Source organism: Neolamprologus multifasciatus, chromosome 6, assembly GCF_963576455.1.
Source record: "Neolamprologus multifasciatus chromosome 6, fNeoMul1.2, whole genome shotgun sequence".
NCBI lineage: Eukaryota > Metazoa > Chordata > Actinopteri > Cichliformes > Cichlidae > Neolamprologus > Neolamprologus multifasciatus.
In genome coordinates, this window is record NC_140444.1 from 31,336,471 (window position 1) to 31,362,077 (window position 25,607).

The 25,607-nt window shown below is 39.8% G+C and overlaps 2 protein-coding genes across 2 annotated transcripts in view; both read left to right on the plus strand.

Moving 5' to 3' along the window:
• The window catches only part of LOC146517347 (vasorin-like), a 34,155-nt gene extending 23,717 nt beyond the window's left edge, over positions 1-10,438 (plus strand). The window contains exon 2 of the mRNA XM_085163044.1: positions 2,765-10,438. Within this exon, the coding sequence (XP_085019170.1) occupies positions 2,786-4,876 (2,091 nt within the window). The 5' untranslated portion in view covers positions 2,765-2,785 and the 3' untranslated portion in view covers positions 4,877-10,438. The remainder of the gene's footprint in view (positions 1-2,764) is intronic.
• The window catches only part of LOC146517339 (zinc finger protein GLIS2-like), a 340,746-nt gene that overhangs the window by 142,362 nt on the left and 172,777 nt on the right, over positions 1-25,607 (plus strand). The window lies entirely within an intron of this gene.

Below are 25,607 nucleotides of genomic sequence, written 5' to 3' on the forward strand. Positions count from 1 at the left end.
ATTTACACAAGACAGATTGTCTATGTTATTATCTAAATACTTGCTTACGCTATTGTGTATTTCACACGGAGAGATGCCAAACTGCCTTTCATTGTTCTTGTAACAGTCACAATAAAGAGCTATTCTATTCTATTCTATTCTATTCTATTCTACTCTATTCTATTCTACTCTAGAACATTCACAGAGGCTGTAAACATGCATGTCCTGACAGTGGTTAGTTGGCAAGCGCAAGGCCTCGAGATTACCTACACACTTGGATTTGCAAACATATTCTATAAAAGCCTATAAGGGCTAGCTTAAAGAGTGTAATACTCCAACCATTCATATTCCAGTCATTCCTCTCCTTTCATCACTCTATTCACTTAGCAAGTGTGTCAGAGGTAGCACCCTAAAGAACTGAAAGGCAGCTATAATGTTCTGTAAACAACAACTGACTTCACACGAAGAAAGCTCCAGACTCTGGAGTGCAGTGTCTTTAAATAAAGACGTCCTCCTGAACAAAAGCCCGTCATAGCAGGAATAGTTCAGTGGAGCACGCTGTCAGCTTAGATCTTTTAATTGTATGCATTAGGGTGTGCATTGTAATTTGTGTCTGTAGCTTTTGTTTGTTTTGTTTGTTTTTTTCCCACTAGTACTGGTTTGGTGACTAAAGCAAAGTAATGCCAGACAAAGTTAGCCCTGCAGCAGACTGGTGACCTCTCTGGAGAAGCAGAAAAAAACTGAATGATGGATGGATATATTGCTTTGATAAACGGCCACAAAATGTTACTCACACCAGTAACTTTGGGTTTGAAAACATGTCTTTGCATTGCTGTTTTGTTTTTTTACCTAAAAGTTCAAACACCAGTTAAAATTACTAGTATATGCAGACTTGCAGGTTTGTAAAGCTGTTCAATTTAGTTTCCATGTTTATTTCTTATTGGACATGAAGTGTAACAGTTTTGTTTTCTTTGGCAAAAACTAGCAAAGTAACCAGTTTCCCACATAGACACAGTATGGCATCAAGAGACAAAAATCAGAGATAAGATTCTAATTCTCAGACAGTGTGCTGTGATCTGTATAAAACAGCATTAGAAACATTCTAACTGGTCCTGGAAGATCAGTTAAATAAAAGTGTGTCTTTAGGTTAACAGAGAATCAAGAGAGCAGCAGGTCAGAGCACCGTCCTTATTAATTCATCTAAAAAATAAATAAATCTTGTCTTGTGTTCAAAACACTTGTCAGCACCACTTTTTTCCATTCCTGTCACTACATAAAGAATTTCCCAGAATATTGCAAATTCCTACTTTCATGTTATGAGGTGAAGGGAATGAATGGCGGAGACATAGGGCAGGGAGGGAATAGAGGTATGGCCCTATGTGTGCACGCCTGACTTTAATAAAACATCTTAGGTTTCTCCTTGACTTCCGCCTCAGGAGTCCTGGAAAGGGCAATAGTGTGAGAGTTTAACAAATAGAAACCAGGCCAAGGGAGTGGAGGGGAAAGAGAGGAAGATGAAAGACAAAGAGCTGATGTAATGTTAAGGATGGAGACTGAAATGCACATTGATAAATGGTATACCATAATAGGAACATTTAAACATGTGATTATAAAAAAAACCCAACATATTTGTAAGTTACATTTTTTTTTTTACATTTTTCATTATTCCACAGCAGAACAGTTTGTTACTGTTTCTATGCTCAATCCAGACACATTAATAAAACTTCTTTACTCACTACACAGCAGTTATGCATTTAAGTGTGTATAAATCTGTTTTTTTGTGTTTTTTCTTTCTTTTTGGGTGAGCTGCATACATGGGGCTTATTTTTATTCTTGCTATAAGACATGTGACTATAAACAATAAAAGTGGGCAAAGTATAGACGCTTGATGAGACAATTATCTCTTTGTAGAGCAGTGTTTGTACACTACCTTGTAAAATCTTGTACTGCAATGTCGGTGATTAAGAGGGAAGCAGGATGAGATTTAAGACTTATGCAAAAACATTCACACATCCACTGGAAAATTAGTTGGAAATTTTCAATGCAGTGCTTGAATTTTCCACAGTTTTCTATTGTCTATTGGTTTTTTTTTTTTTGTCACTATAAAACAATAGTGCAATGTGTCTGTCAGCAGACCATATTCGCCTCGGATATGTTTGTATATGGGAGACTTGCGGCTGTACATGTCATGCTTCACTGCAGCAGACTGGGTTTCACGGGCTAAAAACGATGCCATAAACACTAAGAAGTAGCTGAACTGACTTCTTATCTACTCAGAAATAGTCACCCTGGGTGGGCTGTGCTAACCTCTCACTTAACCTATGGGCCTTTATCCCTGGGGAGAATGATCATTACAGATATAAAAAGCAAAGCCACTATAATGAGGCTTTAGGCGTTATATTTTGCATACATATTTGTGTTTATGGAAATAAAGTTTTGTTTTTTTAGCATAAGTATGTGTGTATCCACCTCATTGTACTATGTTCTATGTTTTATTTATATATTATATATTTTTATTGTTTCTATATTTCCGTGTTCTTTGATACTTGAATTTCTTCCTTTGGACATGTTTTATGGAACTGTTACATTTGTTATTAAACAAAACGAGGTTGACAAAATTCTTAAATAATATTCATTTATTTCATAGAGTAGTTAATTATATTACCTGTAGAGCTATTTATAAATTACCATGGTTTATGTTTCAATTTATCTTGTAAATATGGGCACCTTAGCAAGCAACTAATGATTGACACTAACCATTTTCTATCCCACTTATGTCTTTCAGATTTGCAAGCCTTTCATCGCCATGATACAAAACTTCCTGCTCTTTGTCCTGTCTTCTGGGCTGGTGTTATCATCTGACTGCCCAGCAAGCTGTAACTGCCCGATGCAGGGGTCAATATTCTGCATTAATCTTCCTGCCCCCATTGTGCCCCGTGTCCCATCAACGACACAAAATCTCTACATCTTCCAAAATGCCATCATTACTTTGGCTCAAGAAGACTTCAAAGGTCTAGTGGAGTTGGAGCTTTTAGATCTGAGCCAGAATGAGCTTACAGAGATTCCGGATGGTGTATTTGAGATGTTGTCAAAACTGAAGAACTTAGACTTATCCACTAACCAGATTACCCATATATCCAAAGGCAGTTTTTCTGGCTTGGTACAGCTGGAGAGGCTGTATCTTCATTCAAATCGCATACAGAGCATTCATTTGGAAGCTTTTGAAGGTTTAGAAAAGTTGCTAGAACTAAAACTGCAAGGGAATCAGCTAACCTCGCTCCCATCACTTCAGTTGCCCAGTCTTCTCCTTTTAGACCTCAGCAACAACAATATTCCAACTTTGAGTCCATCAGACCTACAGACTCCCCACCTGGAGACACTTAAGGTGGCCTCTCTAAAGCTTACTACTTTACATGAGGATCTCGTAGCCTCCCTGAAGAATCTTCATGAGCTAGACATTTCATCAAACCAGTTAGCTGAGGTGCCCAGGGCCCTAAAACATGATCTCCTAAAAGGGCTGACCAAGCTGAGCTTGGCTGGCAACCCATTGGGGGATCTGAGGGTGGAGGACTTTGATAAATTATCTGGGCTTCAAGAACTGGATCTCAGTAGTCTAAATCTCCAGGGATTCCCACCACATTTTTTTCACACTTTCCCCAAGTTGAGAACCCTGACAGCAGCTAAGAATCCATTTGACTGTTTGTGCCCATTAGCCTGGTTCCCTGTCTGGCTAAAAGAGAAGAAAGTGATTCTTGAGAGACATGAAGAGACCAGATGCCACTTTCCTCTAGTTAATGCTGGGAAGATGCTTTCAGAACTGGATCACAAAGATTTTGGATGTCCATCAACCACAACATTGCAAATGGGCTCTCCCATTGGAAGTACTTCTGTTCCACAGTTGCCATTCACATCTCCAAGAACAACCCATACCAATGCTATTCCTCCTCCTCCACCACCTAGTGAAGAAACTATCTCTCCAAAAACAGAACCTCCAGTCTTCCCAAGCTCCACCAGTGGGCAATACGAGCACTTTTGTCCACCAAACATCTGCCTTAATGGTGGCACTTGTTATTTTGACCCAGTGGGAGAACTCGGCTGTTTGTGTCTGTCAGGGACATTTGGCCTTTACTGTGAAAATATGGATGATGTTCCTCAACCACCAGCAACTGAAGACTCTATAGTTACCACCGAGATGCCTGATAAACTTGATGCCATCAGTTCACGTCAGGTGACCTCCACATCAATCCTTCTTGACTTGCACCGGTTTATCAAGTCACAGCCGCATATTCGTGGCATCAGGTTGACCTACCGTAACCTCTCAGGGCCTGATCGCCGATCCATTACACTAAATGTTCCACCCAACTATCCTGAATACACTTTACGTGGTCTGAGACCAAACTGTACCTATTCAGTCTGTGCTAGTCCTTTGGGAGAGAAAATCAGCTCTCGGGCCAACAACTCTGCTGAAATGGGGTCATGTACAGAGGCTCGTACCGAAGGGATTCCAGTGACATCCTCAGAGCCCTGGGTGGAGACACAGGCATCTATGACATATACTCTCATACCTGCTTTAGCTGCTCTTGCACTGGTGCTGGGATTGGCTGTGGTGGCTGGGACAATCATCTGTCTAAGGAAAAGGAAGCAGGCCAATTCTGGATTGGAGCCTGAGCTGGGCCCCACTGATCCTGATCCCATGGAACTGGAGGGGAAACCTTGTCTGGAGAATGGAGGAAACGGTACAACACTCCTCAAACAGCCGGAGATCGATCATTGTTTTACTCCTCAGCCACTTCCATACATGCAACAAAACGGGGGGTTGGACTATGTAGCACTCTTAGTGCAAGGGCACTGCCCTTCAAATAACAATGTTACGTCATTAAAACCTTCTTATTTCTAACTGTTGGGAAGATTTTGTAAAGACTCCCCATCCATAGTTCCTAATCCTGATATGGCTCACTTAGTGATTGAAATCGAATTTTCGAGTGGCACTTACTATCCTTTCAAGGTCAAAAGGTGGCACAACAAAGTGGATGATTTATTTCAGAGTCAGTGAATGGTAAAATTACGATGACATCATATTGGAAATTTGCAAAATGAATAGGAAGTGGTTTAAAAGTCATCAAGCAGGATTGGATGGTGGTGAAACCTAACTGAGTGCAATTTACTAGAAAGGTCTTAGCGAACTGAAAACGGAAGTGCCTTTTGCATTGACGCAGCTGTAACTGACAGTTCTTTTTTAAAATGTTTTTGTTTATAAAACAGAAACAATGTGACTGAGTTGTAATCCTGTTGCTGGATTTCGTAGATATGGTATGGGGAAAGTGCCTGAGTGTTTGAGCTACAGAACTGGATCACGTCACTGGTGTATATGAAAACACCTGGACCACACGTCCCAATACAAACTGGAGTTTCAACCAACTCTGACTGCACCATAAGGATTATAAAAAGATCTTGCACTGAAAAAAACATTTGGATTTTCCTTTCAAATGTTCCACTTATAGACTGTCACAAGGTTAATGCTCAAAAGGAAGTGGAATTAATAAAAATATTTTGAAAATTAGCATTAAGCTGAAGACCATATGAGCTGTGTGAACTCTATATTATGTTGTGGACAGTATCTGAAACAAAAACATGCAAGTGTCTTGTGCAGATTCTTCCGACCCATCAACCATAATTCTGCCACATCTCACAGCATTTGGTTTTTGTGGGAAATATATTTGCTGTGAAAGGTAAATGGGAATGGACTTTGCCTGCATTGTTCTGTGCCGTCAGAGGCAGATTATTAGTGTTTAGTTGATATTACGGTATTCCATTTTTGTCACGTCTTTTTGTATTTTTAGCATGTCTTTTGTTTTTTGTTTTTTGTTTTTTTTTGCAGTATTGCTAACATGAGTTTAAACAGTAATTGTCCCTGCCTATAAACCCATGCATAAATGGTGGATTTTTGACTGTCCTGAGTGGAGAAGTAAATGGAGAAGTAAATCAAAGCTAAAGTTCTCCAAAGATGAGATCCAAAAGCAGCGAGGAGTAATTAAATATCTACTAAAGCTGATTCATAAAACTACTTTAATTAAAACTCAGCCATTTTTACATAAAATACAGACTGCTTTTTATTTTTTCCAAAATTTAAACTGAACGTAAAAGTTCAGTGTCAGATACTTCAGTCTCTCTGCCAGGTCTGCCTCTACTCCACAAAGACATAGTTAAACAAGGCTCAGACTGTTTTTGAACAGTAAAGATCCCTAAACTGTTCAAAGGCCTTCAGCCTCAGAGCTCACTCCTATAAAGCAGCACACACGTGCCAAGAAAGGAAGTTCAAAGATTTAGAGTTTTAGGCACTAGTTTTCTCTTGGGGCTGCTGACTGTATCGTTCCAGTGATATCGTCTAGACAGTGGCCCCTTTAGCTTTTTGTTTGCTCTTACCCTCTTACTTGTCTGCCCCTTGACTTTAATCATCATCATCGTGTGTTTCTGGTCAGTGACTATTATTGGTTTGTGTAGTTTTGCTTGTTTACTGCCAACCAGACTGTGAAATGTAAATGCTAAAAGCAATGAAATGTATCTGTTTTATTTTTTTTTCTCCTGTCTGGGGCTAGAGGTTAAATAATTTTTTGCAGTTTTTTATATCTTCCTCCTTTAAAAAAAAAAGGATTCATACTCTATCACTGAGTATAATAGGTTTACAGAGAAATGCCTGAGCAACATTGCTCCCGAGCCTTACCGACATCTTTTAGTGTCATATTACATGCTGATGTGGATTTCGAGAACAATAGAGCCTTTATTTTGTCTCACAACATATGGCATTGCATCAAATTACAAACTAAAAATGAAGCACCATGCAATAAATTTTTGTCAGGGTTTTGACAAAAAAAGGCCTTACTTGATTCTTAGTTATCTAACAGCAGTAACTTACATGAGTTTGATTGTTCAGATTTGTATGTGTGTGTGTTTTCACGGCTGTTTTTGTGTCCCCTTTTTTATGTTTCCAACCCCATATTGTCCTTATATAATACTCCCGAAGTGTCCAAAATCAAGCACCCATTTTCTGTTTTCATTGTTTTATTTTGTCAATTCTCCAGTCCAAACAAAGCCACAGATGTTCATGTTTTCCCCTTATCCCAACATATCAGCTGAAACACTCGCTGTGTTGCTTTGGACAGTTGTAGGAGAAGGAAATGTTTGAAATATTTTCAACATGCTTGTTACACTACTTTCCCTGTTTATTTAGGGAAACTTGTATTTTTGTCATTGTTGTACGTTTTTCTTTATGTCTGTCAATAGCATTTCTGTGTACATTTTTTTTTTTTGCCATAAAAGCAATGCTGAGAAAACGAACAGTATTAAAATGCTCTGATGATAACACGACTGTGGTTTTGTGTTTGATCAAGAGGTGTTGGCTGAAGCCTGAAGATACTTTTATATGATCTTTCACTGCAGTGTATCCTGCCAGTGTGGTTCAGAAGAATTCGAGCTCATTTTGAGGCTGTATGTTAGTTTTAAATGAACGCGAGTGTCGTCATAGAAATATGGTAAACAACTGAGAAAAGGATTTCCATTAACAACAGGAGCTAATTACACGCAGCCTGTAACTCCTTATTACCTCATTACACATATGCACACGCTTAAGCTAACCTAAACCACAACATGATTACTTTGTGACGTTGTGTTGGTTTGTGGATGGGGGTCTTTTTATGTATTTTTCCCCTAATAGCGAAGAACAGATGCCAGTGGAAAATTTTACACACTAACAAACAGGTTTCGAATCAGATGTTAAGTGACTCTGCTACTTCATAGATATTGGAGCAGACATTCAAGTCTTATCAGCTAACACTAGCAGGCTTTGTTAGCAAACCTCAGCTATACTATATATGGGTGTCTCACACAGACTCCACAGAGGCTAATTTGCGGTCCCACATAAGTAAATGACCATTTTGTTCGCCAGCACAAAATGACAAACATGACGACAAAGTGCCACTGACTGGCCTTGTCTTGTCAGCATCTCTCAAACACTCACATTGGCTTTAAGTTATAAAAATATCACCCCTGTTCACTTCTCTCAGACAGCTGGAAATGTGTTTTCTTTCAGCTGCAGCATTGAATATTTTAAAATAGGAGTGTATGGCAGCTCAAGGAACGTCCTTGGCTCTTAACTCTGTAGGAGGCATTTTAATGCCTATTTTCATGTGTAAGAGCCCCGACTTCAGTTCAGGAGAAGAGGAGGAAGAGATTTTATCCAGATGAGGGTCACATTATCTCTTTTCTTCACATTTTTTCCACTTTGTTGTACTATGTACTGTGGACTGTTTCTATCCATATACATAAACTGCAATTGGGCAAGAGGGCATTGTTCATCTCGGCCAAAGTATTGATGGAGAGGCAACATGGCAGCGTGTGGAATCCGGAGCCCCATTCCTATGTATTTTTAATGGATTAATTACGTTTACAAAAATGCAGTAATTTATTGGAAGACAGTTAAAAACTAAACAATGTATGTTTATATGTACAATTAAAAAAAACTGCACCTTTGAGGAATTGCTATTCATGGCCAATTTAGTATCCCGTTGTCCAAGCAATTGACGAAAATCCAGGTAGCCAAGGTATTAATAACTATGTGGAAGTTTAGATTATTAGGTCGGGTAAACAAAAAGCCTGCTGATCCAAGCAAACAGCAACAATCTTGACCTCACTCTTCAGTTATGTTCTTCATGAAACATGAGTTATCTTTCAGATGTCTCATGCAAAAATGCCATGGTCTTGGAACAAAATGCCAGAATGCTATTAATTAGACTTATTCTGCTATTTTTAGCTTTGTGATATCACTGACTGGATCTTTCCTACTCTGCTTATCCAAATTTGTGGGATAAGTTACACATTTGCAAACTGCTCTGTTTAGATACAGTTTAAAAGAGGAGAACTAAATGCAAGACTGAAACTAAATACACTTTCACTGCGTGAAAGTTTTGCATGAAGGGTTGACCAGCTGAACATAAAGGCAGGGAGTCTCTATAAAAATGCAAATACCTAATTATATATTCATGGAAAAGATTATAGCCTTTTGGAATCTAAAACATGGAAGAGATTAACATTAAGGAGATTTCTTTGAAAGAGCTGGAGAACTGACAGAAGCCACTGTGGCTTGGGGAGCAGGCTTTTATAGATTATCATTCTGAATTCCACAGAAAATTACTAGGAGGGTAAACGTTTTTGTTTGGGTGTTTAGTGTGTTTGCTGCAACTACTTTTGATGGGTGAACCCTTCTATGGCATTCTATAGCTGTGGTAAGAAAAGATAGGTTGCTTTTTTAGAAGTCACTCAATTAACCTAATAAAAAGAGCAACATGAGCTGGAAGACCAAAATAAGCTGTGGGAAGGGAGTTTGGGAATGTCTGATCAACAGTAAAACCTGTTACGTAAAATTCAGCGATGAACTTACAAAGAAGGGAAATTTTCGAGGGCATTTTCTAACAGACTCTGACAGAGGAGAGTCAGTGGAAGCTAAGAAACAACAAACACGTTTATTCTCAGTTTGTTTTAGCCTGACAAATATGGCGTTATTTTTGTGCCACTATTCTGAGCGCACGTAAAAAAAACATTTGCAGATGCAAGTGTTGCATTTTGAGAAGAAATTTATTTTGAGCGAAAAGCTAAATTTGAGTGAACAAAATTCATTGCTGCGTGCAAAAAAATGTATTTCAGTGTTTGCTGTTATCCATACACACACACAATAGCAGCCCTTCTCACTCAGTTTTTGCATTTGCGCTTGCTCGCAATGTCTTGCTTGCGCTTTCAACATTTCTGCCCGTGCGCGCTCAACTCTTTCTGTACACCGTTATATTTGTGCCACAAAACCAACCAATCACAGACTTGGATGAAAAAAAAAATCTGTTTGGCTGTTTTGGTCTCCAATCAGCTCGAAATGACAAAATGCAATATCCCAGAATGCATTTCGTCCAAAACTCAAACGAGGCAGTGGCAGAGGAATGCAGATTGGCGATTTGTTTATTGCCCACTTTGCGCCAGAAAGAACATCAGCTGATAATAGAAAGTAATATTAAATAAATTCTAGCAACAGCTGATCAAGCTTAAACGTGCTGCTGCTGTTGTTTAGCGCAACATCCGCTGGTTTCCTCTTTCTGGCGCAAAGTGGGTGACAAACAAACAAGAGAGAAAAGCCGATCAGCTGATCATTGATCAGTTTCATGATTGAAGTAGCAACAGGAAAGGGAGGGGGAGAGAATGAGAGAAGAAGAGGCAGTTGTGCAGCAAAAACACAGAATAACTTCAGCTTTGTGTCTTTTTTTCATTCTAGCTGAAGTACGAGACGAATCGCGTTCCTTTTCACCTCAATACGGATGTATTGTAATTGGTCCAGCCCAGAGTTGATCATGACCAAGTGGCTAATCCACCACCTTTCATTGTTTATACCGTTACAAAAACAAACAAGAATAAAAATGAAAAATCACCATCGGCCCACCGGGTAAATGCCCGGTATGCCCAATGGCCAGTCCAGTTGTGCGGTCAGCTGGTGGGTAACAGGCATCTCCGAAAACATTAGAGCACTTTTGCAAATATGTGATGTCTTGATGAATCGAGCAGACATCTTTAAAAGTTTGTTTGTGACCCAGAAAGAGTAATATTTCAAACTCCGCCACTGCCTCGTTTGAGTTTTGGACGAAATGGATTCTGGGATATTGCATTTCGTCATTTCGAGCTGATTGGAGACCAGAACAGCCAATCAGATTTTTTTTTGCATCCAAGTCTGTGATTGGCTTGTTTTGTGGCACAAATATAACGGTGTACACAAAGAGTTTAGCGCGCACGGGCAGAAATGTTGAGAACGCGAGCAACACATTGCGAGCGAGCACAAGTGCAAAAACTGAGTGAGAGGGGCTGCTATTGTGTGTGTGTGTGTGTATGGATAATAGCAAACACTGAAATACATTTTTTGCACGCAGCAATGAATTTTGTTCACTCAAATTCAGCTTTTCTTTGCTCAAAATAAATTTCTTCTCAAAATGCACCACTTGCATCTGCAAATGTTTTTTACGTGCGCTCAGAATAGTGGCACAAAAATAACGCCATAGACAAACAGCAAAAAAATGCTTTGGGATGGCTTCCACAATTAAGGAACGGTTAGTCAGCTGCATATCAGATAGAAGAAAAAAAAACATAACCCAAGGTAAACATTTAAAATACACCTGATAAGGATTCTGAAAGAGACTCAGGCACGGGCCAGTTGTTTCCTGTATGCGAAAGACAGTGCGTTTATTTACAGTGAACACAACACCAAGTGGCTATGTGCAGGGGAAAGGGGGTCCAGGTTGCCAGGGTCCGTAGGGAAACATGGATCAGGGAAAAGGTACTCCACACTCTCTGTACAAAAGCTCCAAGTCCTCCTCCTCTGCCACTCTTCTCGTAATCGGGTTCCAGAAACAATCTACACACAAAAAGGTCAGGTTAGCGGGATAGTCGCAAAAGCTTACAGATTCAGATTTGCAGATGCACAGGTTGACTGACGCCAGGGCCGTGCAGAGACGTTTAAAGGGGCGGGTGCTCAAAGTTAAAAAGGGGCACATTGAACCAGGCTGAATAACAACAACATACATTCATCAAGAATCTAATATGGAATCGCATCATACTATATCACTGTTGTGAGGTGGCGACAAGGCAAAGCAAACGTAGCCTATGTTTTACCTTATGGGTACAATGTTGCTGTTGAGGGGTTTCTGCTGTTCCTGCTGCTGATAGTGCTGGAGGGCAGTGCTGGAGGGCAGTGCTGTGCTGATCTGAGACTGTCAGTGTTGGGGAGTAACGGAATACATGTACCGCCGTTACGTATTTAAAATACAAAATATGAGTAACTGTATTCCGTTACAGTTACCGTTTAAAAAGGTGGTATTTAGAATACAGTTACTTTGTTGAAATAAATGGATTACACGGCGGTACTTCCCTGTTTCACATTGTCGCGGGTCAGGCCTGTTTGGGTTTTGTTTGACAGCTACGTTCTGTTGTTCCAGGCGGCAGCGTTACGGTTGCCATGGTTACAGGGCGACGCTCTCTCTCTGCGTGTTTCCTGGGTGAGAGAGGCCTTTTTGTTGTTGTTGTGCTAAGCTAATAGGCAGAATGCTACAGGTATAGCTCTAAAGAATGTAGCATCATAGGCAGTGTAGTCCGTGCTGCAGGGAGAATGGACTGCCATACATGTTATGTGTCTGTGAGCCAGGGAGGGAGAAAAAGGAAAAGTACGAGCTGTCATCGAGCAAAAACGGGAGCTGGAAGCATGTAAATATAATAATAACCACTGCAGCCAAGAAGAGTGCCTGACGAGCCCAGTTGTAAGTAAGCTATTAAGACTCGACTGTACACCGTGTTCGTGTTTTCCTCCAAAAACAATAAGTTCCTTTGGAGCAGCCGTTCAACGCCTCTCTTTGTCTCTGGCAAGCAAAGTTGACCCAGACAACAAAGTAAAGCTAGTTTTCGGCTATGAGCCCGACACAGAATCCACCATATTAGCCAGAGGTCCCTTTACTACGGTTCGGAGCCGCGGACCTTCAGTAACAGTAATAAATCACAGCAATGGTAGTTGTATTGTTGTTGTTTACAACAGTTGTAGTTGTAAACAGCATGATAATATATTAAGTAATCCAAAGTATTCAGAATACGTTACTGTCATTGAGTAACGTAATGGAATACGTTACAGAATACATTTCGGGGCATGTATTCTGTATTCTGTAATGGAATACATTTTAAAAGTAACCTTCCCAACACTGGAGACTGTAGACAGTAAAAAGTCCATAGGAGAGATGGTAGCTGATTAAACAAGTATCATGAGATAATAACAAAATGCAAAGATTGGTGACAGTGCTTGGAACCATAAGGCAAAAAACTGTGAGAAATAAACTAGACTCTGCCTGTGAATCACTCTTTGCTTCTCTTCTTCCTTCCATCCCATCTTTTCATATATCACTCTGCACTTGCTGTCTATCTGAGAACAAGGCACAACTTGCTATTGCAATAAACTATAATCTAATTATCCACATCTAACAACTCTTGCACTTAATCTATAATAAAATGATGACAGAAAAATGTTATAGCACTGCCTTTAGTAGCCTCACACAGCTCCTACTGTTTCCTCCTCATGTCCTTACCAGGCATGTCTGGACAATGTTATATCATGAGTAATAATTTAAAAAAAAAATCCATATACATAAAACAAACACATGCAAGCATACAGAGTGACATTTTAGACCTTCTTCAGAATACTGTATATACTATGGGCATCACGGTGCTGATCCAGAATCCTTACATTATTATTTATTACTAGAGCTACAATAATAAAGCAATGAGGAGGGGGAAGTAATAAATATGAAATAATGTATTTATGATGATTCCATTTGTTTCACGATCCACTCTGTGCAGGGGCAAAGCTTATTACATTTTTAAACTGTAGAGATACAATAATTTTACTGCTGTAAAATCCAAATTTTGTCTTATTTAAAATATAAATCTAATATAATCTGCTTCTTAATGTATGTTCTTCAAAATATAGCATGTGTTTTTTAAAATATTATAATAATGCAGAATTATGTGGACATGCATATTAGATCGTTTTTTAGTGAAATATAATCCCCCCAGAAAGGCAGGAAAAGCTCTGTAACTTACTTTAAAACTAAATATGTTCCCTAAAACGGTGACAGAGCTACAGACCCATGACAGCCTTACCCAGGTAGCCAGCAGCTATGACCAGCACTCAGTGGCGGTCCTAGCCTTTTTGGTGCCCTGGGCGAACACTCCCTCTGGCGCCTGCGCCGCCCCGGGAGCTCACTGCGTCACCCCTCCTCTGCAGCTGGCCAAAGACCACACCCACGCCACAGGCTCGGATGAGCTTTCCAAAGTTCTACAAGTGCCTCCATCGCTTGTGTCCAGATCACACGCTGCACTGTGCTACTCCGTCATTTTCGCTGACATTTGTGTTTGCGCGTGCGCAGTGTGAGAAGCTGCGGTGACAGCCTCACGACGGTCGCGAGGATTTCAAACAGGTTTGAACGGTCGCACGACTAGCATTGACAGTTTGAGCGTAGTTACAGTCAACAGTGAATATAAATGCTAAAACTGAATATATTGCACAGTGTTCCCCCCCCTCCACCATTAACAAATGTTTCAGCCCATAGCAGGACCGGCTTTTTCCCCCTTGTTTTCAGTTGCAAGCGATGCTTATGATTGTGCCAGAGCACATTTTGAACAACACCATAGGAATTTCGGATTTTACACAGGTGGTTGGATGTTACACTCTGGAAATGGAATGAAGGTGAGTGTTATGAACCCTCTGTGGTCCACGGACACGCTGCACCTCCAAATCACATGACTGACGTGATGCTGCTGACATAGCAACAAGCTGCAGCCACGCTGAGTGTCTATTTCAGCCCACATTGAAAGTTCGGACTTCAAAGTTTATAAATTTTAATTACAGGTCAGTAAATCCAGAGTTATGATAATATATATAAGCCACGCTCTTTTCTAAATACTGTCATCACGTGTGTGTGGGTTTTAAGCGTTTTCTAAGGAAAGCACGAAAACAGTAAAGAAAGAATAAAAAAAGCCACCTCTTTCCTATCAGTGGAAAAATGTACCATGTCAACCAATTAAAAAAAAAGTCAACACATGGGATTTGGTTGTTTAGGAAGAGGGAAAAGTTTTGGGAGTGATGGTAATGACAGCGAGACAGAGCGAGTGAGAGAGAGAGAGAGTTTTTAGATGTGGAAGATTTGTGACGTTTAGTGTGGAGTGTATACTTAGTGTGTTATGTTGTCTTGTGTAGTTGTTCTGTTATGTAGTCGTTTTGTTTTGTGTGTCAGTGAGGGCACTAATGAATGTCACAGAGGCACATTGCAGTGTAAACGCTGTAACGAAAACCAGCGGAGTGATACACCTCCTGTTGTCAGGCCTGCAGGTTTATCCCTGTGCTGTTCTCCTCTGTCTTTTGGTGGACAAACTTATTTTTTACTGGCACACATCATTTGTGGGGCATCTTATTGCGAAACCTGATTGTTCTCTCATTTTAGTTTTAGTAATATTTTTAAATGGTTGCATAAAATGTAAAAAAAAAAAAAAAACGGCAGGTGTATTGGCTGCATTTTTAGATAAATAGTTGTATATGTTTACAAAATGTACAATTTATATTTGCATTTCAAGTTATAAAAATTGACTCAACATGTCTGTGGTTTTTTTTACAGTAAAAAAAATACTGCTAGGATTTTAAGTTCTTTGTGTGATTTCAGATCAGTAATACTAATGCAGTATGTCAGTGAGGCAAGGGGGAAAAAATAAAATGAAACAATCTGAGGGTGAAATACAAACGTAAACTCAAAAGGAGTCAAAAATGGCCGGTTGTATTTCAGACCTCAGTGGGTTAATCCAACAAATCATGAAAAATTAGGTTTACATTTATGTTCATGACAGTGCAGATTTCTGACATTTTGTGTAATTTAAGCTGTAACAATGTGATTGTTTTCTAACAAAAAACAGTGTGAAACTTAAGTTAGACATGTGTTTGTAAATGAACCACCCTGTGTTGTGTAGCTTTCTGGATTTTATACTTATTGGGCTACATATTTATTTATTATACAGGCTATACAGTACATACATAAAACATGTGAGTTTTGATTCTAACTAAAGTGTGTGATTATGTGGGCTACAGAGAATAATTAAGTTATAGAAAATATTTATATGAAAAACGTGTATACTTACCACATTTGAATCATTTTAACCATATGTAACCACCTGCATATGTGTTTGGGGGGGGAAAAGGCTTTGATTTTGCCACCCCATTTGATTTCTTTGCCACCCTAAGAAAATTTCTCTAGATCCGCCCCTGCATTTGAGCATTCCTGGATCGCTTACCTGTGATCTCCTTTTTGGTCACCTGACTTCCCTTGGTGTTGCAGAGATCATCTGCAGGTCACCCTTCTGAAGCCTTCATCGCAGCTGGTAGGTGTTTACTCAGTGTAGTGCGTACTTTACCTTACTTGGTGGTAAACAGATATGGTTTTTAGGTCGTAGCTATAGAAGCCTCCTATGAGCCACTCTGCTCATGATTCGTGACGCTGTTTATTCGGTACGCAATTCAGTTTTGTTATGATCTCTGCCTTTCATTGTTCTTTTATAGTAAATACTTATTATACTTTGCAGGAAGTGTGGGCCTTAGTTTTACACAACGCTACGCTAACTGAAGTGCTGCCGCTTTGCTTTTACCATCTGTTCCTGTTGCAAGGTTTCTTTTCCTGCTGCTGCCAGCCTTTTAAAGTGGACGTCGGCGTGGACAGTGGCCATATGCATGCTGGCTACGGGAGTCGGCTGGCGTGCATATTGATTGACTGGATGATTAACTTATAGTCGGGCAGACGGCAAGTTGGAGTAATATGGCGATTCCGTCTGCTCCAGATTTTAAAGTTTTATTTAGATTGTATGTTGTTTTCTGTTGTTTTGATTTGTAGTTTGGATTTTTGTTACGCCACTGGTGGGAGGCCCTTTTTCTAGCTGTAGATCACCAGTGTGGTCCTGCAGTTGGGTTACCCCCCCAGCGCTGCATATAAGTTTTGTAATATAATTTTCTTTTTTTCTTTTATTTAGATGCGGAGGAGACTGGGGGCCACTTGATGGTGGGAAATTTTAAGTGTACACACCTGTCTTCTTTTAGTTTATTAGTGTGAGTGTGTGATAGTGTGCTGCACTTGTGTATTAGTGTGTTTTCTTTTCTTTTTTTTGAGTTTGTGCGTGGCATCCCTGCCCCTCCACTGGTAAGACTCGGCACTGAATACCCCCCCCCCCCTTTTTTTTAGCATATTTGAACATTGATATTTATGATTGTGCTTTTATATGTTGTCTTAAATAATTATTAATAAATTGTCAAACTGTTTTACCATTGAACCTCGTCTCTGTACTGAGTATAGCAAACCAAAGTACCTTCTTGGTGATTAGTGTTACTTCCAGTATTCTCTGGGTGAAATTCCCAGGGTGGCGTTGTCTTTTAAACTGTGAAGAGTATTTACTTTAATCCCATCCTTGTGCTGCCACACACATAAATAAACAAATATATAAGACTGCTTTCTTCCATTTGCGCAACATCTCTAAAATTAGAAATATCCTGTCTCAAAGTGACGCTGAAAAACTACTTCATGCATTTATTACTTCCAGGCTGGACTACTGTAATTCATTATTATCAGGAACTCCTAAAAACTCCCTGAAAAGCCTTCAATTAATCAAAAATGCTGCAGCAAGAGTACTGACAGGGACTAGAAAGAGAGAGCATATTTCTCCTGTATTGGCTTCCCTTCATTGGCTTCCTGTTAAATCTTCGCTCTCGCACTGCAGGCCTACTTGTTGTTCCTAGAGTATTTAAAAGTAGAATGGGAGGGAGAGCCTTCAGTTTTCAGGCCCCTCTTCTGTGGAACCAGCTTCCAGTTTGGATTCGGGAGACAGACACTATCTCTACTTTTAAGATTAGGCTTAAAACTTTCCTTTTTGCTAAAGCATATAGTTAGGGCTGGACCAGGTGACCCTGAATCCACCCTTAGTTATGCTGCAATAGATGTAGTGATGTAGTCACCTTTCTCACTCACTATGTATTAACAGACCTCTCTGCATTGAATCATACTTGTTATTAACCTCTGTCTCTCTTCCACAGCACGTCTTTCATCCTGTCTTCCTTTTCTCACCCCAACCGGTCACAGCAGGTGGCCCCACCCCTCCCTGAGTCTGGTTCTGCAGGAGGTTTCTTCCACTGTTGCCAAAGTCATATGATTGTTGGGTTTTTCTCTGTATCTATTATTGTACGATCTACTGTACAATGTAAAGCACCTTGAGGCGACTGTTGTTGTGATTTGGCGCTATATAAATCAAATGGAATTGAATTGCATTAACGCGGCAAATCTCCGTTAATGAGTTACCGCGGATTGCCCCGTGCGTGGGGCTGGACGACGTCAACGCGTTAACGAGCTAACCGGGCTAACGCATTGACAGTAGGGGTGGGTTTTGATTATCGATTTATCGATTAAAATCGATTCTCACTTGGATAACGTGATATCGATTCATTAAAATCCTGAATCGATTTTTCACTATAAATTTATTTCGACCGAAATGCCAGAATCTCAGGTTAAACCTCACAAAATTTCAACAACCACCAAACAGCTAAAACAGTAAAAAACAGTACACGGATTCTGCACAAAGACGTAAACACAAAGCGCGGACCCGCCGAAACATCAGAATCAGTGAGATGTGACTTTCTCACCCAATGGCACGGACACGGTCGGGGCTGAAAGCTGACAGCTCGCTGATTCTGATGTTTCGGCGGGTCTGCGCGTTGTGTTTACGTCCTTTTTGCAATGATTCTGAAGCTGCAGGTTTTATCTCTCTCCAAACAATATTTGGTAAACCAGCAGCAAAAGAAGCAGCAAACTACGCTTCACATAAACATTGTCATGAATTCACTCTTACTTTTGCTGTTTTGCTTCCACCACAATAAAATTGCACTTCACGCACAGCTCTCTCTCTCTCTCTCTCTTGCTCTCTCTGTATACTTCAAGATAAGTTTCCCATCTAAAAATCTTTTTTCCTGCATTATTCGTTTGCTTGTTACGCACAAGTCTACCGTTGTTTACAGCGCTGTCGGACGCTGTTTTTTTTTTCCTTTTACTTACTTCCAAAAAGAAAACCTCATTTCTGCTGTTCAATACTGAACAAATTTAAACTTTTTAAAATTATGCAAAATTGCAAAACGCTTAGCCGTGTCTCTAATAAAACCTCTGTAACTTTTCTCTGCTTCACTTCAGCAGTCTCAGGTAATGTTCATATGTTCATTAATGGTTTTCTTTCGTTTTTGATCTACTGCAGAATATTTTTATAAAATCCCAGGCCAGGAAAATCACCTTCTTGTTTTTCGTTTTTTTTATCCTCAGCTACTTTGACACAAAGGCATCTGCTGTGATGCTTACACCTTTGATTATGTCTCGCAAGTGTCAGATTTCTTTTTATAGATATAAAAATATGGAAATGTACTGATGCATGATCTGAATTATAATATTTCTGACTGTCTGAGGAAAAATTTCCCCAATTCGAATCGTGGATCGAATCGATTCGGGACCTTGTGAATCGGAATTGAATCGATTCTAGAAATTAGTGACGATACCCAGCCCTAATTGACACCACGGCCTAAAATCCTTTCATTTTCTCAAAAATCAACAGTGCGCCTTATGTATGAATTCTGGTAAGCTACAAAGCCGCGCCACTTGATGCATTGTTGGAGCATGACGGCTACCGAAGTCAGGAGCCTTGTGGAGTAAAACGTACTGTGCTTCAATGTAATATTACCGTATTGTGTGTATATAAGGACCACAAATGGCACCTGTTAAGAGACATGTTTATGAAGCGGATTTCAAACTCCAGGCTGTCAGTCACGCAGTAGAACTTGGGAACAGAGCAGCTGCAAAATCAGTCTGTCTTTGTTATTATGCTCAGTGTCTTTTAGTTTACATTTTGAGCGCACAATTGTGAGCTTTTTGTTATGCACAAAAATAGAATTGTTTTATTTTATTCATGGAGCATTATTATTTAATAAATGCCGATAATTCGTTTCTGAGTAATTTTTGTACATCTACACTGTTTGTTAATAAAAGTGCCTGTGTGAGATCTGGGACACAGCTTTGACTAAGAACTCTCTTTTTGTTCTTACTTTATGGCTTAAAAAAAATATCGAGATATATATCGTATATTACTATCCAGCTAAAGAATATCGAGATATGAATTTTGGGTCATATCACCCAGTCCTATCTGGTATCTATGTTTTTTACTAAAATGAACCAGTAAAACCAGTTAATGTTAACAGCCAGTCCATACAAAATATTAACTAAGGTTACTAAAAGTCCTTAGATTAAAACAAACCTTGACCTCAGAGTCTGTCACCCTCATTAGCCTCTAAATGTGCTTGGTGTTCAGAGAGAGCGAAGAAGGCGGGGAATGGGGGAGAGGCTTGATTTATTTGAACAGTCTGGTTGTAATGAAAGCAGTCATGACTTGCTGGGGGTGGATAGATGGAGTGAGCGGTGAAAAGAGAGGTGAGGGAAGAGTGAATGAAGTGAAATCCAACTGCAGACAGATCGCTGGTCTTGATAATGATTTGAACAGACCCCAGAAACCTCTCAACTCACTGCTTCAATGTGCATGCATACTTATGTGTAGATACTGCACATAGCTTCCAACCATGAATACCACACGCAGCTCATTTGTGCTGCAATATATCTTCCTATCAGTGCTCACATACCTGTGTAATATATAAGTAAGTACCACACAGAGATAGAGAGATGTTTACTACTGCTGCTTGCACACTGCTTTATATCTTTAGGACAAAGAAAATTCTGGCACAAACAAGCTTGCATATCTCAGTTCAAAAAGATTCACACGCTTCATAGATTTTAAAATCTGTTTTGAATGCGCTAAACACTTTGGCAAGAATTCTTATCAGAGATCTGTGGTCTTTTTCTGGAATCATTTCTAATCTTTGAAGGGAAATTTGCAACTTCAACTTTATGTCTTGGGGTTTGTAGCCAGGCCAGAGACTGCTGATTATCCACACTGGAGTCCCCTTAGGCAGAGCTACAGTTTATTAAACAAATGTCTTGGTTACCAATTCACCTGTCTTACCAACTCCACTGTGTGATTGGTTGGTTATTGACTAGTTTTACAGATAACAAAAAATTAAAAAGACCCAGCTGTTGTCTGTCATTACTCATAACATTACTGTTAAATTGCCATTCTGTAATCTAAGGCAGCCACATTAATGCTGTGGCATTTAAATTGGAAAATATTCTGGAACTAATCTTTGATGTCCTCAAGCACGAGATGTAGAGTTTAAGACTGGAAATGTGGACTTAAATTAGCTCACCAGTTTCAACATGTGAAACAAGACATGTACCAAACTGCTCTGCAACCCCAAATTCATTCTGTTACAGCTAAATATATTTACAAGCAAACCACTTCAAGCAAACCTTTTTGGTCATTTTTCTTCTATTGACTTTTGTTGGCATCACATGACCTCATGATGTTTGTTGTATTTAGTTGTTACTTACTTTTCCCTTTTTCTGCTGGGTTTATACAGTAAATTCAAAAGTTTTTTTATTTTTTTTATTTTAAGTTTAAGTTATTTTTTTAACCGTGCAATGGGGGTAAAAGTAAAAGTGTGATCCAGCAGTCAGAGTTTCTGCAGAGGAGAGTGAAAGATTAAGTCCAATACATGAAGTATAAGCACATTGAAATCAAGAAGCTAAAAAGCCCAAGCAAGTCTAGCATTTAATTGGTGAAACATTGTGGTGATGAGTGTGAGGAAGGACTGGTGTTTTATCACAGTTGGTGTAACTGCCAAGGAGATACAGGTGTGCCAGTGGGAATAGTGTGGGGACTTGGAGGATGCCAGTCCTATGTTAACAAATAACTCACAAAGAAATGCCCATGACAAAACAGGAGAAGAGAATGTACTGTAGTGTAGGAGGCTCTGGGGGATAGACTCAAACAAATCCTTTTGGTTGAGCAAATGTACAGTGGCTCTGAGAGGGCAAATGCACTGTAACCTGCAGTGCGAAAATGCTGCAAAAGTACTCAGAATGGAATTGTTGGTGTTGTGGGAATAAAAAGAGGTAATGTGTGTTCTAATAGCATGATTTATGCAATACTGTAGATACATGCCTGCTATCGGTCACTTCAGAAACTGTTTTGTCACATTGTGTCCCCCAAGTCACTTCCACTGTTTGTTTGTTTTTTTTTTTTTTTTTAATTTTAAAAAAAGTTTTTATTTTTTATTTCTAGGTTTCAGTGGGTTTGACCTCTCAGGAACACCCTCGTTTTGCTTTAATTGTTTTTTCACATCATTAGGGACTAAGTTGCTAAAATGCCTAGTCCCACTGCTACAATGCACTCCAAAAATTAAAATAATTGTTACAATCTCTGAATTTTGTAGCCTTTAATGTAAAGCAAATGTAAAAAACTAAATAAAACCAAACAAGAAAAATAAATTCCAAACTAAAATCCACTGTGCTTCAGGTCTGAACTGAATAAATACACTTGTTCAGGTGGAACTTGATGAATTTGCAATGGCCAGCTTTTCAGAATTAGTGAAACCCATGCAGTGCTCTGCCCTGGGTGTGTTTGCTTTAAGAAAACAAATATTAGCAAGCTAATATTTGTGTTTCACACCTGAAGTTGTTTAATCACTTGCTAATCAAGGTTGTATTTTATTTAATATTACATTAAATTGAGCATTAAATTGACAATGATTTCCATTTGTCCTGCCATAGTTTCAGATGTCAGCATACCTGCATATACCTGACATTTAACTCACACACGCATGTAGGCACACAGCATCCATGCTGGCATCCATGAATGCAAAGCTGTTCAGTGAAGGTAACAGATATCTTCCTCAGAGGAACATAATATCTGTAATGAACTTCTAATGACCTTTTTTGAAGCAGCAAAAATAAAAATTGACTGCTTATAATAAAAACAGTCTCTCCTTATTTCTAATGAAACTTACCTTTTTCATGGGGAACAGACTGATGGTAACAGTGTTTACAGCACTGCTATTCGATAAAATGCATCACTTAAAGAGATGCAATGCTGGTTCACTTTGTAGTTGCCTTCAAAATGGCTTCTCACACTGCCTTGGTTAAGCGCTCAAGTTCCTTTTCTCATGAGAAAAACAAAGTGGATAAAGCTGTGAATAGCTCTTACCCTCTCTGAAATGCAATACAACATTTAATTGAATTAGCTTTAATTGCCATTCATCTGCTCATAGAACCCAAAGGTCTCCTCTTACCCAGGGCCCCTAATGATTTCCATGTTCTTTGAGGCAGAAGTTAAAATTTAAGTCTTTAACACTGCATATCACAGGACCACCCGACATGGCACAGAGAGCTGGATCTGCTAGCTAAAAACATTTTTGTAAAAGTGTGCAAACTGGAGATCTTGCCATCTCTGCTGTAACTAATAGATGCAATGAAGTGATGATGACAAAGAAAGCAGAAAAGAGAGCAGAAAGGGAAAGGAATTTGAATTTGTGTGCCAATAAATTATTGTCTTGTCAAATGAAATCAGAAATTGTTGTTTTTGTTTCTTTCTTTCATTTGCTACATCAGTTGCTGGATCCATAGAAGATTAAAGAGAAAAGTTAACCGCCATGGACAGAGAGAAGCAAAAGGGAAGAACGTGCACTCAGCATAGGCAGCTTCCAGGTAGACAGTATGAGGGGAGGACTTCAGAGCCTTGGGGCAACAGCTGAGTTTTTATTGGGCTCCAGTGCAACTACTTCTCGGCACAACAATAGGCCCTCTGGGCCAAGCAGGGTCATGTTGTGATAGGAGATGACATGACTGCACAGAGGAGGGATTAGAAGAGGCTTGCACTTTTTAGGCCTTCACGGTGAAGCATAACAAGCAAGACTAATAGCACACTAATATTCCACACCATAGTGCACTAACTGGCTGTAAAATACATGCTGCAAACAGGCATACATTGTGAAAGAGGCATAAATCAGACAGGAGCATGGGAACTCCAAAGAAAGTTAGTCATGCACCCTTATTGTTTGCAAGGAAAATCTGTTTATAATTCAGACATGACTGAATTCTGGCTTTAAGAGGAACTTTTAAGAAGTATCACATTTTCATATATTGCTTGATGTCTTGAAGAAAAAGAGTGGACAAAGAAGAAATCTTACTGAGAGATCTTGTACTGAATTTTAGTTTTCTCTCTGAGAATGGCCTATTCACATGTGCTCATGCAGAGAGCAGATGCAGCGCTGACAAAGCTTGACTGAAATCCATCCATTCATCCATCTACCAATGCATCCATGCATCCATGTATCTAATTAAGGGTTGAAGTTGGACTGGAGTCTATCCCAGATGTCAGAGACAGTGGCGGTCCTAGCCTGTTTGGCGCCCTGGGCGAAGACTCCCTCTGGCGCCCCCCCCACACACACACAGGATTGTACATTAACATAGAACTTTTGTCGGAACCATACTGAATTTCACAAGAGAAACACACACACACACATATGAAGAGAGAGAGAGAGTATGCATAGTATGCAAACAGCTACCAAACAGCCATCATAACGAATCATCTCATACAATGAGATGATTCGTCATCATCTCATACAATGAGAACAAGACAAATCAACAATTGACAATGACTAATTAATATTACAATCTGTAACATAATGTATTGTTTGGAGTTTAGTCTGTTACTGTTGCTATTTTTACCATTTCTTCTTGGAGCAACTGTAACCCACATAACTTCCTTAGCGATTAATAAAGTATTCTGATTCTGATTGTTTCAGGATACATGACCTGCCAGTATTCAATGACACATTGGCTTACCTGCATCTTTTGCTCATTTCTTCTCCTCTTCTTTTCTCTTTTTTCTAAACTGAGGACCTGATGGCTTTGAACCCAGGATTCAAATCATGAATACATAATGGGCTTGGATTTACAACATTATGAATGAAATGTGTTCTATTTGGAAGCAGCAGTGCCCCCCTCCCCTTCCCACGGGTTGTGTGTGAGACATTAAATCCTCAAAAATATAAAATATAAATTTTAAATTGTTAGTGATCCCTTTGCCTCGAGTTCTAAAGTGTGTATTTATTTTCTTACTCTTCTTATATTTATTGTTTGTTTACTTGCACTGCTGTAACTGGAGCCTCGTCGTCTCGTCTCTCTATATACTGGACTGTGTGTAGCGGAGATGACAATAAAGTTCACTTTGAATTCAGCAGCGAGCAGGCGCACAGAGGAAAAACATCGGTGCAAATTTTAAGTCTGTATCATAATGTCTGGTGTTTTCGTGTTTGTTGGTTTGTTTTTATTTTCTTTCATTTTGCGAGTTGGTTATTAGATGCTGCTCCAGCCAGCCAGAGAATCCCCGCCGCCCCGCGCTCTCCTCCGTGTGCCGCCAGCAGCAGGTGCACCTCGCAAACGGAGGGCGCTCTTACTCCCAGCAAATGGGTGATAGAAAGCCGATCGGTGCCTATGCCATTCCCAATATGCGCTGGCATGACGTCGCGCAGCATGAGTACGAGCAATTTTTTTAATTTAATTTTTTTTTATGCCGCCCCCCACCACGATGCCGCCCCGGGCAACCGCCCGTGTCGCCCGTATCTAAAACCGCTACTGGTCAGAGAAAGGGTAGACCTTGGAAAGGTCACCAGTTTGTCACAGGGCTAACACAGAGAGACCGACAGCTATTCAATCCTAAGGGAGGTTAATCTAACATGTCTTTAGACTTTGGGGTGAACTTGAAGTATGTAGAGAAAGCAAGCAACGTTCTTTTTGGGGTGGCTGTGGTTCAGGAGGTAGAGCAGGTCATTTACTAACCCACAAGGTTGGTGGTTTGATCCCTGGCTGATCCAGTCTGGATGCGGAAGTATTTTTAGGCAAGATACTGAACCAAGAGTTTATTTGTGCAATTCTTAATAATTTGGTTTCCAGCTGCTACACTCAGATCTACTCTACCATTGCTGCCACTCAGCTTTCCCGCAGAAAGCACCTATATAAACACTTTACTGCTGCAGGGCTTGTTCCCCTTGACCTTTC